The sequence below is a fragment of the Odontesthes bonariensis genome, chromosome 23, assembly GCF_027942865.1.
Source record: "Odontesthes bonariensis isolate fOdoBon6 chromosome 23, fOdoBon6.hap1, whole genome shotgun sequence".
Taxonomy (NCBI): domain Eukaryota; kingdom Metazoa; phylum Chordata; class Actinopteri; order Atheriniformes; family Atherinopsidae; genus Odontesthes; species Odontesthes bonariensis.
Window position 1 is genome coordinate 7,797,854 of NC_134528.1, and position 15,526 is coordinate 7,813,379.

At 41.3% G+C, this 15,526-nt stretch overlaps 2 protein-coding genes and 1 non-coding gene across 3 annotated transcripts; 1 reads left to right on the top strand and 2 right to left on the bottom strand.

Annotated features, from left to right (window-relative positions):
* Window positions 1-1,380: 1,380 nt before the first annotated feature.
* fbxw10 (F-box and WD repeat domain containing 10) lies at window positions 1,381-8,942 on the bottom strand. Its single transcript, XM_075457344.1, has 12 exons — window positions 8,422-8,942; window positions 7,943-8,092; window positions 7,581-7,711; window positions 7,262-7,369; window positions 7,063-7,169; window positions 6,757-6,960; window positions 6,458-6,579; window positions 4,577-4,731; window positions 4,294-4,436; window positions 4,034-4,192; window positions 2,306-2,565; window positions 1,381-2,220 (listed from the first exon to the last, which is right to left on the bottom strand). Exons 1-12 carry the CDS (start codon window positions 8,924-8,926, stop codon window positions 1,514-1,516), a joined length of 2,751 nt encoding a protein of 916 aa, XP_075313459.1. The 5' UTR covers window positions 8,927-8,942; the 3' UTR covers window positions 1,381-1,513.
* A 606-nt stretch (window positions 8,943-9,548) lies between these two features.
* trnag-ccc (transfer RNA glycine (anticodon CCC)) lies at window positions 9,549-9,619 on the bottom strand. Its single transcript has one exon. It is a non-coding gene; the product is annotated as a tRNA-Gly (tRNA).
* Window positions 9,620-9,869: 250 nt separating this feature from the next.
* On the top strand, window positions 9,870-15,504 carry prdm9 (PR domain containing 9). Its single transcript, XM_075456971.1, has 7 exons — window positions 9,870-9,966; window positions 10,339-10,443; window positions 10,532-10,624; window positions 12,184-12,461; window positions 12,572-12,639; window positions 12,980-13,170; window positions 13,264-15,504. Exons 2-7 carry the CDS (start codon window positions 10,350-10,352, stop codon window positions 15,219-15,221), a joined length of 2,682 nt encoding a protein of 893 aa, XP_075313086.1. The 5' UTR covers window positions 9,870-9,966; window positions 10,339-10,349; the 3' UTR covers window positions 15,222-15,504.
* The last annotated feature ends 22 nt before the right edge of the window (window positions 15,505-15,526 follow it).

The following is a 15,526-nucleotide window of genomic DNA, read 5'->3' on the forward strand; positions in this document are numbered from 1 at the left end:
CCTGGACTGACCTGGCCTGGAAAGATGGCACCAATCCAGATGCAGTTGATAGCTTAAACCTGCTGCTGACACAGCATGACAGAAATTGAAAAATTTATCTGACAAATGAACTATGATGCAAATATGAGTCTTTGGAGATGGAGATCTGTGTAGATCGAAGGTTAGCTGGGGCAAACTGGGTCGTCTTTTGTTGCTTTCTCCCCCACCTACAAACTCTTAAGACCTTCTTTTACCATGAGGGGGTTAACTGTCATTTCTTTCAGACTTCTCCTCATGCATAAATAAACCTGTACCCTCCTCTCCCCAGCCAACCCTTGGGCCTACACAAGGGAACAGAAGGTCTAAGAGCATTCCTCCATGAAGACTTTTCCCTTTCTAACTTTGCTTTGATTTTACGCTCTTTATCCCCCCTACAGCTGTGCTGGTCCTGGACAAGAGACTCTATACCTGATGAAACAATAGTGGGGGATATGCTTGCCTGATGAAGCTAAACTGAGCTTGGGGGTGCAGGAGAGGATTGTATTGTCTTCCTATTTCAAACCACTACAAGAAAAAAGAGAGACCGCATTCTCCCTAGTTTTCTGCAGACCAAATCAAATTAGCTGCCGCACGCTTGTGAAAAAAGATTCTCCAAAGTGGAGTCAAGTCTCATCATGAGCCTTTGTTATTCACGAGTGCCTAGCCTGTTGTGCTGCTGCTGTCAAAGCAGAGGACTTTCACTCCCTGATCTTCAACCTAATGATGCCCTTGAGGCACCAGGGCCTGGAGGGCAGGTGGCAGGGTGGAAGGTGTATCTGCATGGGACAAACACTGCTCCCTCCGATGACTTTACCCAGAAGTACAACAGAAGCTGAGATTAGCAGAGAGATTTTCCACATCCACTAGTGAAGTGAAGGAAAATTTGTAGATGATCATAAGATTATTAAAAAACAGCAGGCATATCTGTAGGAAGCAACGATTATAACCACAAGAAACATACCTTGAAGACTATATATTCAGTGTTTAAGATTTTTAAAAACTATGAAAATACTACTACTTTTAACTGCATGTTACTTTATGCAATTAAAATCACAACCAAATTAAACCTAACTTAAATAAGATAATAATCTCAAAACTTCTGCATTCAACTGGGCTTTTCACTCTTCTTATAAAAACTATGTCTATGGGAATGGAAACGCAAACTCAGTAAGATATATAAATGAACTTTTAAATCAGATATTAGTATTTATGATTTAAAGTGCACTTTAGGCCTAATCGAATACCTTCAGATCTTGAAAAAATAAAAACAATCAAAGAAAAAACTGAAGCATATTGCAGAACTACAATAGGCTTGAGTCATTTTTTAGTTACCATTAAGATGATTCAATACTGACTCCTAGTGTAATTTTAATGAAACAACCTTTTTTTTAAAAGAAAATGAAAAAAAATACAAGCACCTTGGAAAAACTAAGATATTCAAGTCAGGGATTGTACAGTGGTGACAGAGTTCATGAAGACACATGTAATAACTCATCTATTGATGCACATTTGGCCTTCCTCTCAGTATCATCTTATTCCTATAAGACCGTTTTAACTCAGAGTTCTGTATGAGCTCTCTCTTGGCCTGGATGCAGTCTTTAAGCTGCATCACTGGTATCGGCCTGAATCCTCCCCGCCCTCTGAAAGGGAGCAAAGCTGGCAAGCTCGGTCTAGTTTCAGTGCAACACTCTGCATTAGGTAGCTGCAGCCCCACAGTGGCATTTTTACTGAATCCACCTATTCTCTTGTTTGGCCCGTGTGTGTCTTCACTGTGAGAATGTGCTTTTTTAATTTCATGGTGTCTTCTTGTGGTGTCAGGGGCAGAGGAAACATCTCTGGTTCGTGGTGTGTTTTTCATATTTTGACTGACAGCTTTCTTCAGAATCGGGGCACAAGTCATAGGCCTCCTGTGATGACGATCATGAGTGGGCTGTAGTGGACACAGCTGAGTCTGCGTATTCTGTTTTTCAGACTGCAGTAGATCTGGAGGTGTGCGAGCACCCCATGAATCTCGTAGCCTTGCATTGCTCTCCATGTTGACACTGACTTCATCCATACATAGCGACCTCTGTATGGCACCGACCCTGAGGAGGATGGAGTCACGTGTCAGAGGATGATGAGGACCTCTCTTCTTTATTCGTTCACATGTCGCCTTCTCACTCCGCATCACTGACTGGTTAGCAGTGTCACGGCGCATGCTTTCTACAAAAGAAAAGTTTAATTTAGAACAAAGATCAACTAGTTTTAAAGCATATTTCTACTTTTCCAAACACCTCGGCATTATTACCTTGTGTTTGAGATTTAGTGGTGGTAGGCCTTCTCTCTGGTTTCATGCTGTTCCATTTCTGAATCTTCTGGCTGTTTGAAGTCATGTCACCTTGCCCAGTGGAGGTGGAAAACTTTCTGAGCAAATCTGCAGATCTCTCAGAAATTAAACCATCCTGAGCTGCCACCTTGATACGGTCGTCATGTGTTGTGTCTGTGTAATCCCAGAACACTTTGGCAAACTGGTAGAGCTTCACACTGCATGTGGTGTTCACTAGTATACTAAAAGAGGGGAGAGAGAACAACTAGAATTGCCATCACTATGATATTGCAATTTAAACACAACACAAAGAACAAAATAATGATGCGTTCAGACCAAACGCAAAGCAAAAAATGTGCCTCACTTTACTTGCGTGAGCTGCGAGAGCTTTTTGAAGCATTTCACAATATTCACCGGTGGGTCTTTGGTTACAATACCATGCATGTAGCCACTATCATTTCCAGTGTCAACAATGAGCTGCCTTGTACTGGTCACATAATGTGGTTTTAAGATTCGTTGGACATGCATCTCGAATATAGATCTCAAATCTTCAAATAGGCAGGATCCATTTTTTAGGGATGAGTCAAGCGAGAATACAGACTGGAAAATGGGTGGCACATGTGAACGGCCAGCAAAATCTAAAAAACAAATAGATAAATAGATAACTAAAGTGGCTCTTTTGTGTAAAAAGAAAAGCAAAATTTGGAGTTCTCTAAGTAAATTAAGGGGCACATCTACAGATGAGCTGCTCTGTCTCCTCTGCTGTCCTGCATAGGCCTGAACCTCCTCAGTGAGATAATCACAAAGAGTGGCTAACGGATACCAGTTCCAAAGTAGAGCAGTTACATGTTGCATTCACTTGCATTTGGGCATCTGAGGTTCACCTGTGTTAATGCAATTTTACATTGGATCTTACTTTGAATTCAATTGACAGAAATTGGAACGAGGGTTCAGTCAGATTGTAGACCTTACCTGTGCAACCTGTTTTAGAATTTCATCTTAGTTTCTATGTTCTTGTAGTGAGATATATAGAGCATTTGGAGTATATATAGCAGGTAGGTAGCAGAATGTGTGCATGCTTTGTTCTGCTGAGGGCAAAGTTTTTATTGTATTATATTATCCATCCATCCATCCATTCTCTATACCCGCTTAATCCATCGGTCGGGTCGCAGGGGGGCTGGAGCCTAACCAGGAGAGAGGCGGGGTACACTCTAAACAGGTCTGTATTATATTATTATCATAATGTATTATATTATATTATATCATGTTTACATTTGTCTTGCTACCTGTCACCAAACCAACAAACCAGTGACTGATGCAGCTGATGCTGGTGCCGAGTTGCTGTGTTAAATACAACCAATGGCGAAAATCCAGGAGTGGATACATTTTCATAACTTTCATAACTGGTAGTCCTGTAGATTTGCTGACATTGCTCTTTGCCTGATTTTTTTTTTCAGCTCTGTTTTGATAGATGACACCTATAATCATAGAGCTCCGGGAACCAGCAGACAGCTATGTTGAGTTTGTCCTCCATTGCGTATTAGATTGCTCTCATTCATTCATGAATGAATCAACTAATTTACTGAAAGATTATTCATTTGCACATCCCCTCACTTTGCATGGCTATTCTGGTCTTTCTACTGAATTGATATGTAACCACACTGCCCTTAGTTCACCTTTGCTTTTGGTCTGAATCCAAGTCTGACTCACCCATTGTCATGAAAGTGCAGAGACAGTATGCAGCTTGATTCAGACTCTGTCATGATGTCTCTCAAACAATCTCCAGTGAGGAAATTGAATATGCGAATCTTTCCATCCACACAGCCAGTAATAACACGGAGGTATATGAGGGCCAGAGATTTTACTTCACTGTAGAAAGAACAGATACTATGCTTTTAACTGACTACTTTTAGAATATTGAATTAACTTTCTGGGCTGCCCCTTGTCTACCCCAAAAATGTCTCACTTACGCCGGGTGATTGAAAGTCTTAAGAAACTCTTTCGCATCACCGCTGATGCTCCATGCCATGACTTTGCCATTAGAGTCCCCGGATAGGAGGTACCATTCATTGAAAAACAAACACTTCACTGAGCTCTTATGGGCATCGATCACCTTTGGAGAAGTAGTGCATGACACAAATGTGAACAAATAAAAAGATTTGATCAGCAGTTGATGGCACAATGAACTAGATTCACTTCATTAAAAGCCGACATGCATATTTTGTTCCCCGTGAATACGACTAACAGTCTCACCCTGAGCAGTGATCCAGTCTCCATGCTCCATATTTTGACCAGGCCTCGACCACAGCTGCTGTAGATGGTTGTTTTGTCAATCTTTACACAGTGGACAGAGCTGTGGTGCTTGAAATGAAAACCTTTAAACTGCCTCCATGTCTGTAGACTCCACACTGGTAAAACAATGGTTCGCAGTTTACTTAAACATGTCACTGACATCAACACTTTTAAAGAGCCAATATCATACTCAGATGCTTCAGCTTCATAATTTCTACTTTGGTGCCTCATTAAAATTGTTTTAAATGCTTAAATATTCCAAAAACACATTTTTTTAATTTTACACAACAGTAATCTTCTATCTCTTTAAGGCTCCATCCGCCTTAAGGTCCAGTGTGCTCTGTTTAGTCAAAAAGGACAGAACGTAGGGCAGCTGTTCATTCTTTATTTGAGGTCCGCCACACTACTCACTTTGCAGGCATTATGAAATGTGTTACATAATGATGTTGATAGTTCACAGAAGAAAAGCCCTTTTTCATATAGGATTTCGTCCTATGTGGAAGACCAACATTAATTTTCTGATACAATTAGGCTAGTGTTAGCCTATTATTTGGGGCTGGATTGCAGCAGTGTGGGCCATTCTTGCACCGTGGGACAAAGAATGAACCAGCAGCTGCATTTCTTTTTGTCTGCAGCTTGTCATCTTTCAGAGCTTCATTGAAATTTTGCTTGTGGACCAGGTGTCTCCACAGTCAATCAGAGCCTGAGCTGATAAAGTGAAACGAGAAGTAAAGAGAACTGAATTTAAAGAACACATTTTATGCCCCTTTTTCACAACCAGCCACTATTTCCTGAGATCTCAACGAAATGTTGTTGACATGCTTTGGCTAAAATAAAACAGAGAAATCTTTCAGAAATCAATTTACATCTCTATCTAAGTGGATCATTTTAGGGCATCAAGTGACTAACTCAACTTTTCCATCTCTTTTGAGAGCTGGAGTAGTTGATAACCCTCGGAGCAGATCTTTACATATGAGAGCAAACAGAGCAAACAGCACACTGACATGTAACAAAAACACTCGATTGGTCATTTTATTCTCAAATATCTTAAATTTCATCGTCTGCAGTTGGACCATGGACAGCTGGTAAGCTACTGATCCCTCTTTCAGGCACAATATAGTTATGTGTCATGTGTTCAATGGGTCAGTTGTTGAAACAGGCACTGTATAACACAACAGCCACGAGCCGGTTAACAACACCACTGAAATCTCACGTCGTAATTGCTCTGTCACATATTGGCTTCATAAAGTCTGACTTCCCGGTTGCTCCACTACTCCGTGTTTTGTGTAAGTTTTTAGAGGCTAACATTAGGAACTGTGGCTCAAATGGCCAATCTTTCACAGATCTTTGTTTTTGTGAAGCAGTTACGGTACCTGTGCTGTACTGACTGCATTCAGGAAGAAAATTATCGAAAGCCATTTGAACTCAGATTTCTCATTTATTTCTTTAGTTGAGTGAACCAAATGACAAACGATAAGGTCTGATGTTTGATGACAGCAAAGCAAAAACCGAGAGCAAAAGAGTTTAATCTTCCCACATCTGAGGTACAGTGAATGCAGCATCATCTGAACTTGAAATTTGGGACGATATGAACAAAGGAGGCTGGATAACCTCGTAGAGGTTATTTGAATAGCTCACTTAATGTCACATTTACAATCTGTTGTGTTGACAAATTACCATGTCAACACAACAGATCTGCTTCTTGTAAAAGTACTTGTGTGACTATTTCTGAATAGAAAAAACTGTTGAAATATTAAAAACTTAATAAAGGGTGGCAGTATTCATTAATAAGATGAAATAATATGTGTAAGAAATCCTGCGCATCCATCAAGTTCTGCTTACCTTTTACTGTATGATCCCTGGCTCCCGAGACGAGTCTATCGGCATGGACGTCCAGGCAGTTGATGGTTCCAGTGTGACCATAAAGTACCATTTCACTCTCGTTTGTCTGCACATTCCAACATCTGAATGTATGACGACATGACAAAAATCATCAACCCAGTTAAATATAATTCAGTCACAGCTGAGGATGTCATTATTATCCTATGTCTTATTTCATCCTTAATCTAAGATGCGATCCATTCATGAAATTCCTATCACACATGAATAATTTGAGGAAAAGCTTTGATTTGGTTCCTCACCTGATGCTTGCATCGCAGCCTGCAGTTATGAGCAGATTTCTCTCCTCACAGAGCAGCACCGCCCGAATGCTGCCAACATGTCCTCTCATCACCGCCACGGTTTTGATCTCAGATGTCACATGAAACAGATGCACTAAACGGTCCTTTGAGCCTGTGGCCATCAGCGGGCCGCCTCTGTAGTCCAACACCCGGTGAGGGTCTTCTCTGCCAAACACGCAAACTTAGCTTAAGGACACAGGGTTTTGATGGTCACTCTTTACAAACAAGATTCCTGCTTCAGACCAAAAGGAAAAGGAATGCACTAACTCGTCTAGCAGCATTTTGGTAAAATATGCACCACAATAAACATTTCGCTCTTCCATCTGAACTGTTTTGGTTTTGATTATGGCACAAGTAGCTTCTAATGGCTTGACCTGTGAAACAATAAAAAAAAAACCAGTCACTGTATTGATTATTTCTGGAGCATAAGATGATGTTAGTAGAGCTGAAAACCCCATATGCTGACCCTCTCCACGGCAGAAGGAACATCCTCTTCCTCATCACACCTTACCGGTACTGTGAGTTCAACAATGTTGGCGTAGGTAGGACTGACTTTTTTAATACTACGGCTGCCCTGGAGGAGAAAATATACATAATGTCGATTAGATATGCTTCTTGTTTTTTAAATTTGGAATTATTGCATGGTTTTAGAAAAATAACAAGCGGATAACACCGTGCTAATATCAGATTTTACCACAACATCAAAGATTTCATTTCATTCTCATCATCAAAAGTCTCAACAAATATTAAGATTTATAAATCGTGAAGTCATTCAAATTCTCAACCTCCATAATGGCCTTAATTTGATCCTGAAAAATTCTTCTGAACTTGATCTCCTGCAGGGTTTCGTCTGTAAGGTGCGTCCAGGACCGACAAACCCGCTTGCAACGTCTCAAAGTATGCTCCTCTAACAGACCTGGATAAAGACACTTGTTCACGGCATGTCTTTTAACCACTTTGACTTTGTTGCTCTTTCATACTTGGTCGACTTGCTTGAATGCGATGGATTTGACAAAATAATTATTTAGTAATTAAGAGATATTCTCATGGTCCCACCCAGTAGTCTAGCATGACTACTGTGCATGTTCCAACACAGCAACAAACAAGACTAAGTGAACATCAATAGAACATCATTGTGTTGACTTGCCTAAAATCCTTTTGGACAGATCAACAGGTAGGCAGCCAATGAAGTCTCGATATTGGCTAACTCCAGACATAGACTTTGAAGATCCTGGAACTACCATGAGAGCAGGATCTTCTGTGTCCTGGTCATGTTGATTGGGACTACGGTTACTCACTGAAAGAAGCACATGATTATTGTCCTGTAATAACAATAAAAGCAAAAAAATAAAAATAAATCTGAACTGTAAAATGATTGTAAAATTATACTGTGCAAAGCCAAAATCACTAAAATGAGTTTCTGTTCCTGAAATATTTCCTTAGATTAAATGCCATCTCCAAAAACATCCAACAGTATATTTGTCCTGTGGCGGCCTCTAGTGGCCCACTGTGAGAATTCAACGCATTGAACCTCGAATGCAAAACGCTAAAATTCAAAGGGGACGCGAATTGTAAAGAATTATGTAAAGATAATAATAGTAACTTGCTATTTTCCTTTAATCTTACCACCAAACTGCAGAAACCCTCGTTTCTGTCTGACCAACAGCACGCTGGTTAAGTTAGAGAGCATGAGTAAAAGTTCCATGTCACACAGGGAAAAAATACGGCAGAGATAGCTTGATTTCATCCAGACTGGACTGCAGTTAAACCAGTTCCAGATACCATCCATATCTATACCAAGTGGCTTTCCATCCAGTTCTCGGTATGGACTCCGAGAGGGGTATTTCTGCGGTGAAGCTGGTCTTCTTGACCTGGCGTACGTGAACCACGTCATTGACGAAACACTCAGCAGTCTCTGGATGCTTTCGAGCAGTTGTACGTCTCTGCATCGTAAAAGCAACGCCACCGCGAATTTCCTCTTGCATTCATCCGAAGCTTTCCACAAACGGTGAGTGTTACCCGGCGGTTTTGGTGCAAAGACGCAAGAAGGACACATTCCGCACATTTTGAGGCATCCCTTAGCGTTGAATTCGCTCGCTGGGGTGTTTTCACGAGCTTTAACAGATTTCATGTTGATGCTGCAAAGTGGTTTGTTGCACTTCGTATTGGCTACGTTGTTGCTAGGCAGCGGTTTTGTTTATGTTTTTGTTTGTCCTCTCTCTGGAGCACAATATCGGCAGAAGACCCAATCCAGCAGGTTGCCAGGCAACAGGTTCCAAGCACCAGCAGCGAATGGGATGTTGAAAGAGATTGTGTGTGAAGTAGTGCGGTCCGAGCAGTTCACAACTTCTTAGGTCATTAATAAAACTTGCTAGATATCCACGCGATACAAGCGTGGGAAAAAAAAGACTCCTCCCTCTGTCTAACCATGTTAGTTCATGCCCTTCTTTTCAATCTGGAACACGTAGGATAATCTGACTTTTAATAAAAATCTGAAATAAGCTCATTCAGAGTAAATCGGTTTTTATGTCCATTTTTAATGCCTAATACTTACAAAGTGCGTTTTCTAGTGAACTGTAGCCTACAGATAGATACGTTTGAAGCAAAATTTACCGATGACGTACACTGTGGATCGTACATTGTGCATTGAGTTTTAAGTTTATGCATAACATTAATCTTATTACGAATGTATGAGTGATTGCTCATAGTATTGACAACAAGATCAAAGGACGAGAAAAGATTACTAAAAAACGTGCGCCGCCCGGGAATCGAACCCGGGTCGCAAGAATGGGAATCTTGCATGATACCACTACACCAGCGGCGCTCAGTGTCACAGAGAAGATGCAAGGTTTATATACTCAGTGACAAAACGCGGTCTGTGGCTTTGATATGGATATTAGACATGGTTTTGCAACAGTATTTGTAGTTGAGAAGTACTGGACGGATATGACAGAAAAGGAGCACAAAACGTATTGTTTGACTGAACGTTGCCACTTTTATTTGGAAAAGAAAATAAATGTGTAAACGCTCTTACGCTGAAAGTCAGCTATATTTACTTCCGGGGATGCCGGAAGTTGGTTTGATTCTCATGTGTGCTAAAGGCTAAAAATGACTTAGTTGAACGCTAGTCAGAGAAGTGTCAAAGGTTTATTACCGTTGTGTGTCGAATAGGTACAGAAGTTTATGTATTTTAATGTCGTTCCTCTTAGTGGTTGTATATAATATGGATAATTTTCCATGATGACACTATTCGTTTAGATGCTAATTGAGTTATGATTGCTACATGTTGTAAAGTTGTGCTATTAGCTACAAGAGACTTAATAGCTCTATACGAAACTTCCGTTTTTCCTCTCCTATCTCACTGCATCGTATCAGCTAAACACCATCTGCAACAAGAATTAGATTAATGTTAGCCAGCAATGTATTTTGGGAAAACTTTAGCCAGTTTAGCGTGGTAACGCTAGCTACACTTCTCTGATTTTGTGCACGTGTGTGTGTGAGTATTAATAACTCAGAATATTGATTTCTATCCACTGCCTGTAGATTATTTACTCATGTCGGACAGGGGCAACGTGGAGTGGGTTGAAACAACCGAGGAAATTGTAGAAGCAGATGAGCGCTTCCCCATTAAAAATAACTCTCCACCAGGTAACGACGAAAAAACACTCTGTATTTAAACCAGACAGATTAAATGTCTTCCCCTCCGTTTCTAAACCCGTTGTTGTTGTTCCTGTAGTGGCTCCGGCTTTGGAGCCAGCACAAACGTCAATCCAGAAGTTGCTGGGCACTTTGGGACAGGAGGAAAACCCAGAGGGTCAGAATGGCTTTTGTAAGCAAAACACTTTTCTTCTTCATCTACTTGCCTAATAAATGGTTAAATCTTGATTTATTTAGTAAGCTAAAACTGCTGAAGTCCTGAAATAAATACCTTCCCTTTCTATTCACACATCTCTCAACTTGAACAATGTGTTGCACGGTTGAACTGCTTCATTGCACATTCCATGCAATATTGTACTCACCCATATTGTAGTAGTACAATTGTATGTGGATTTGTCCAACTTTGAAATGCACTCATTAGTATGTCATGTGCATTTATGTATTATTTTTTATATTCTTTTCAAAAGTCCTGACTAATAAAAGGCCTTACTATCTTGATAATTACCTTGTCATGCTGAAATATGTTGAAACGCATTCAATGTTTCAATTTCTTCATAATCCTTAAAATATCCCACTGCAGGGCACACCATTACTTTATGTGCATTCTAGTTAGATTATGACACATAAAGGTCTTGCTTGACTGTTACCGTTTTAAAAATTGTTTAACTGTCAGAAGGAATTATGTTGATTCAGTGCCTCTAATGTTTCTAATGTCAAGAGAAGTAATGTCAATTTTTACAGCATTCCGGAATAACGGACAGAGCAAAGACGGCTTCCTAAAGCGCTGCAGCAATGCGCTCACTACATCCTGACTGATTCATTTGATACCTTTGTCAGTTAACGCCAAGAGGGAAGAGCTCACATGTCTTGTCTGTTGCAACAGATTTTGTAATACTGCTTATGAATGAAAGCTCTCTGTATTTGCAGAAATTAAGCACACGCAGCAGCTGCTAGTTGTGGGTTGCAACACTTTTTCTGTCACTCTGATTTGATCTGCTATTAGTTGTGTACAGTTAACTTTGGCACGCGTCATATCTTTGCAGTTTAACGAGGACTCAAAGTCATTGTTTGTGGCGGTTGTTGATTGTTTGTTAAATGAAACACTTTTATTTGCCATTCAAACCTGGAAAACCAGAAGTTCAAACCACCACAGTTGCATCACAATTTTTTTTTTACTTGAATTTAACATTCCCATGAGTCTTTGCATTAACCAGAAACTGTAACTGTCCTCAGTCAAAGTCCCCTCCTCTAGCTTCAACATGTTTACCTTGAACAGCACTTACTAGACGGTGGAGCTCTTCTTTCTTTGTATTGGAAGGCAGTTTTTGCAGAGACACCGACTCTGCGCCTCTCCCGTCTTTCCAACACTCTTCCATTAAGGTGTATGTGCAGTGTTCACAACCCTCATAGCATCCCAGAGTTAATGTTAGATACCACAGTGTACAGAGGAATTACCTAAAAGGCATCCAAGCTGAATTGTACAACTGTTCGGGAGATACCAGAAACATGTAGTTTCAGGTTTTGAAATATAAGAACAGGCGCTCCCATGAGATGCAGAAACTAAGGGTTGACATATTTTTGCAACTCACAGATCTGTAACATTTCATCATTTTTCTTTAATAAATGTTACAGTACACCATATATATGTGTTCGTTAATTTGTTTTTGAGACTTTGAGAAAAATAGCATTTTCACCGTGTTCCTCTGTTTTCCTTCTTGTTTCATTTTCCAGGTTGTGAGGAATGTCTGACCCTCTTCCAGGACCAGAGCGATCCTGATAACATTCATGGCCCCTCTTTCATTCTTGACTTTCCAACAAACATGGGTGACGCACAGAGGGCCCTCCTTACTTTACCGTATGGCATGATGATAGGCAGATCTAGTATTCCCGGTGCAGGTGTTGGGGTGATAAATCAAGGACCAATAGTGTCTCCTGGAATGCATTTTGGACCATATGAGGGGGAACAGACAACAATTGAAAATGCCTTGGAAAGTGGCTTCTCCTGGGAGGTGAGATTTGACATGTTAAGCTAAAATCAACAGTGCAATACTGAGTCCTAATTAGAATAATTCTTGTTTTGCCAAGCTTATAATGTATTGATATTTAAATTTTTCTACAGATTCACAAAGGAGAAGATCAGTATGAGTACATTGATGCTGCCCAAGATTCATCCTCAAACTGGATGAGGTATTGACTTCTAAATGAATGTATCTGTTAAGTTTGTTCAGTTTAGTTTCTAGTTAAGCCCTGTAACACCGTGCACTCCCTTGTGGTAATGACTTCTCAATGACATTTTCTCATAGACTTCTATAGAATCTGATTAATCCTTTTATAGTCCAATGTGATGCCTGTAGGCCATGACAAAGAGTACAGGTCTTAGGCACTTCGGCACTGGCTACACCTTTTAGACCTGAAGACTACATCCGTCTTTTATATGCAGTCTTTATACTCGGCCCCTTTTATTAATCATTTTTTTTTTTTGCGCTCCACGTGTGTTTTTTACATGTGCAACGTTGTTCTTCTACAGGTTTGTCAACTTTGCTCGAAACAACGAAGAAGCAAACTTGTTGGCTTTTCAGTACAAAGACAACATCCTTTTTCACTGCTGCCGCACCATAAATACTGGAGATGAGCTCACAGTGTGGCCGGGCAGAAAAATGCTTGCCCATTTCAGCAAAGACTGGAACCAGAAGTGGGTTTTGAAGTTGAATGTAACAGGTACTTATTTCCAAAGTTTACTTAAAACTGGTGATTTAGAAGTGGTTATTTTTCATTGAGCTGACCGGTTTATGTTGCTTCTTTTCTAAACAGCAGAGATCGATATATCTGCAACATGTCCGGTCTTCCTGTGCTCCCACTGCCAGCTCTCCTTCACGACAGAGGTCTTCCTCCAGCGACATACAGAATACTTTCACCTGCAGCCTGAAGTCGCTGAAGAAGCTGGTAATGAAAATTCCGCTTCCAGTGCTGACGCAGGTCCCTCTGCGACATCTGTGGAGGTATTATCTGTTGATTCTTTGAAGTCCAAAACATGTGACGATTGTGGGAAGGTTTTTAAGCAAATCCCTCACCTTCGGAGGCACAAACTGTCTGTCCACTCGAACAAACGCCCTTACTGCTGCCCACATTGCAGGCGAAGTTTTGGTCAAGCTTCTGGCTTAATCAGACACCAGCTTGTTCACAGAAAACAGGCTATAATTAAAGCTCAGAACCGAAGTAAGACCCCTCGGGAAACGGAGAGCTTATGTCCAAAGGCAGAACTTTTAAAAGCTGCAGAACCGACCGCATCTGAGGAAACGGCGGAGACTAATGTCGCTGAGAATCTGCAAGACTCAAAGAAGTCATGTGCAAAGAAGAGCTTTGCCAATGAAACGGCTTTCAAAAAACACAAGGCAACTGTCCATGAGAAGTTGCGTCCTTACGTCTGTGCGTTGTGTCAGAAATGCTTTGGCCAGTACCACGACCTGAACAGGCACCTGCAGAGTCATCAAAAGGAGAATGACAGGAGGGAAAAAATGGATAAGGGTCCAGAGGGCTCTGCCACAATGCCCTTTAGCTGTGCTGAATGCTCGGTAACCTTCTCCTCAGTGGATTCCCTGCAGCTGCACATAAATGAGCTGCACACAGAGGATACCTCAGGTGAAGATCAACAGGACGGTTCACTCCCTGCTGTTGCCAGTGTAGACTCAGTCCACCCTCATCTTTCTCACAGGCCTCAGCGTCTCAGAGCAAGATCTAAAGTTTCTGCCATAACCAAGCTCATAGCACCTAAACGCAAAACAGCCATTCTTGCTCAGACTGAGAGGAGCTCCATTGAGCCAGAGGCACCTCCTGTCAAAAATGCAAAGTCAGTCAAATACAGATGGTTTAGCTGCAATCACTGCAAACAAACATATGGAAATCCAGATGACCTCAAAGCACACAAGTGCTCCTCAAAACAGCTGAAGTGTGAACAGTGCGAGGAAACCTTTGATGATCCGGATTCCCTGAAAAGTCATGAGGAGGTGGCACACGTAAATGCAAAACCTTACAGCTGTGACCGCTGCAGCAAAGATTTCTCCACATCTGGCAAACTTAAACAGCATCAGAAAAGCAACTCGTGTGTGAAGTATCACTGCTCATCTGAGCTGTTCCCATGCTCCTTCTGTCAGTTTTCCTTCACCATGAAGAGCTACCTTATCAAACACATCAAAAGGCACCACCCTGTCGAGTTTCTGACGCACTGCGATCCCGACGGCCTCGTGGATCCGCTGGAGGAGAAGGAGGGGGAATACGTATGTCCGCATTGTAGAATGAACTGTGCAAATGCCAAGGCTTTCAAGTCTCATACTTGTTTTAGGCAGTTAAAGGTTTTGTACTTGTGCACCGACTGCGGAAAGGGCTTCACAAACCACTACGGTCTGAAGCAGCATCAGCGTATTCACACGGGCGAGAAACCATACAGCTGCCCACACTGCAGTAAGAGCTTCTCATACGTCGGCCAGCTAAATGTGCACCTCAGGACTCACACCGGGGAGAAGCCTTACCTGTGCACCCACTGCGGGGAGAGCTTTCGGCAGTCGGGAGACCTGAAGAGACACGAAAGGAAGCACACCGGCGTGAGGCCGTACAGCTGCTCCGAATGCAGCAAGAGCTTCAGCCGCCCGCAGAGTCTCAAAGCTCACCAGATGCTGCACTTAGGACAGAGAATGTTCAAATGCAGCCAATGCGGGAAGAGCTTTTCCAGAAACTATCACCTCAGGAGACACCATCAGAAGATGCACACGTAGTCTGGATGCTATCTCAGGACTATAGGAATACAGTAAAAGAGCTCGAATTGTTGCCGGATGCTCTCAATGCTCTTTACAAGTTGCAGAGAACTTTTGAATGTTTTGTAAATAGTATTTAACATTGTTTGTGTGTTCACTTCCAAACAATTTGTGTTTGAAAATAAATTCATGTTATACATTCAGTTGATTTTTTTTTTTTTTTTTTTTTTGCAACTGACAGAACAAGCAAAAACACAAAAGGTAAACAGAATGCTTCTTTTCTCGGTGTTATGTTGCTGTGAAATAAAGAAGAAAAGAAAAAAAAG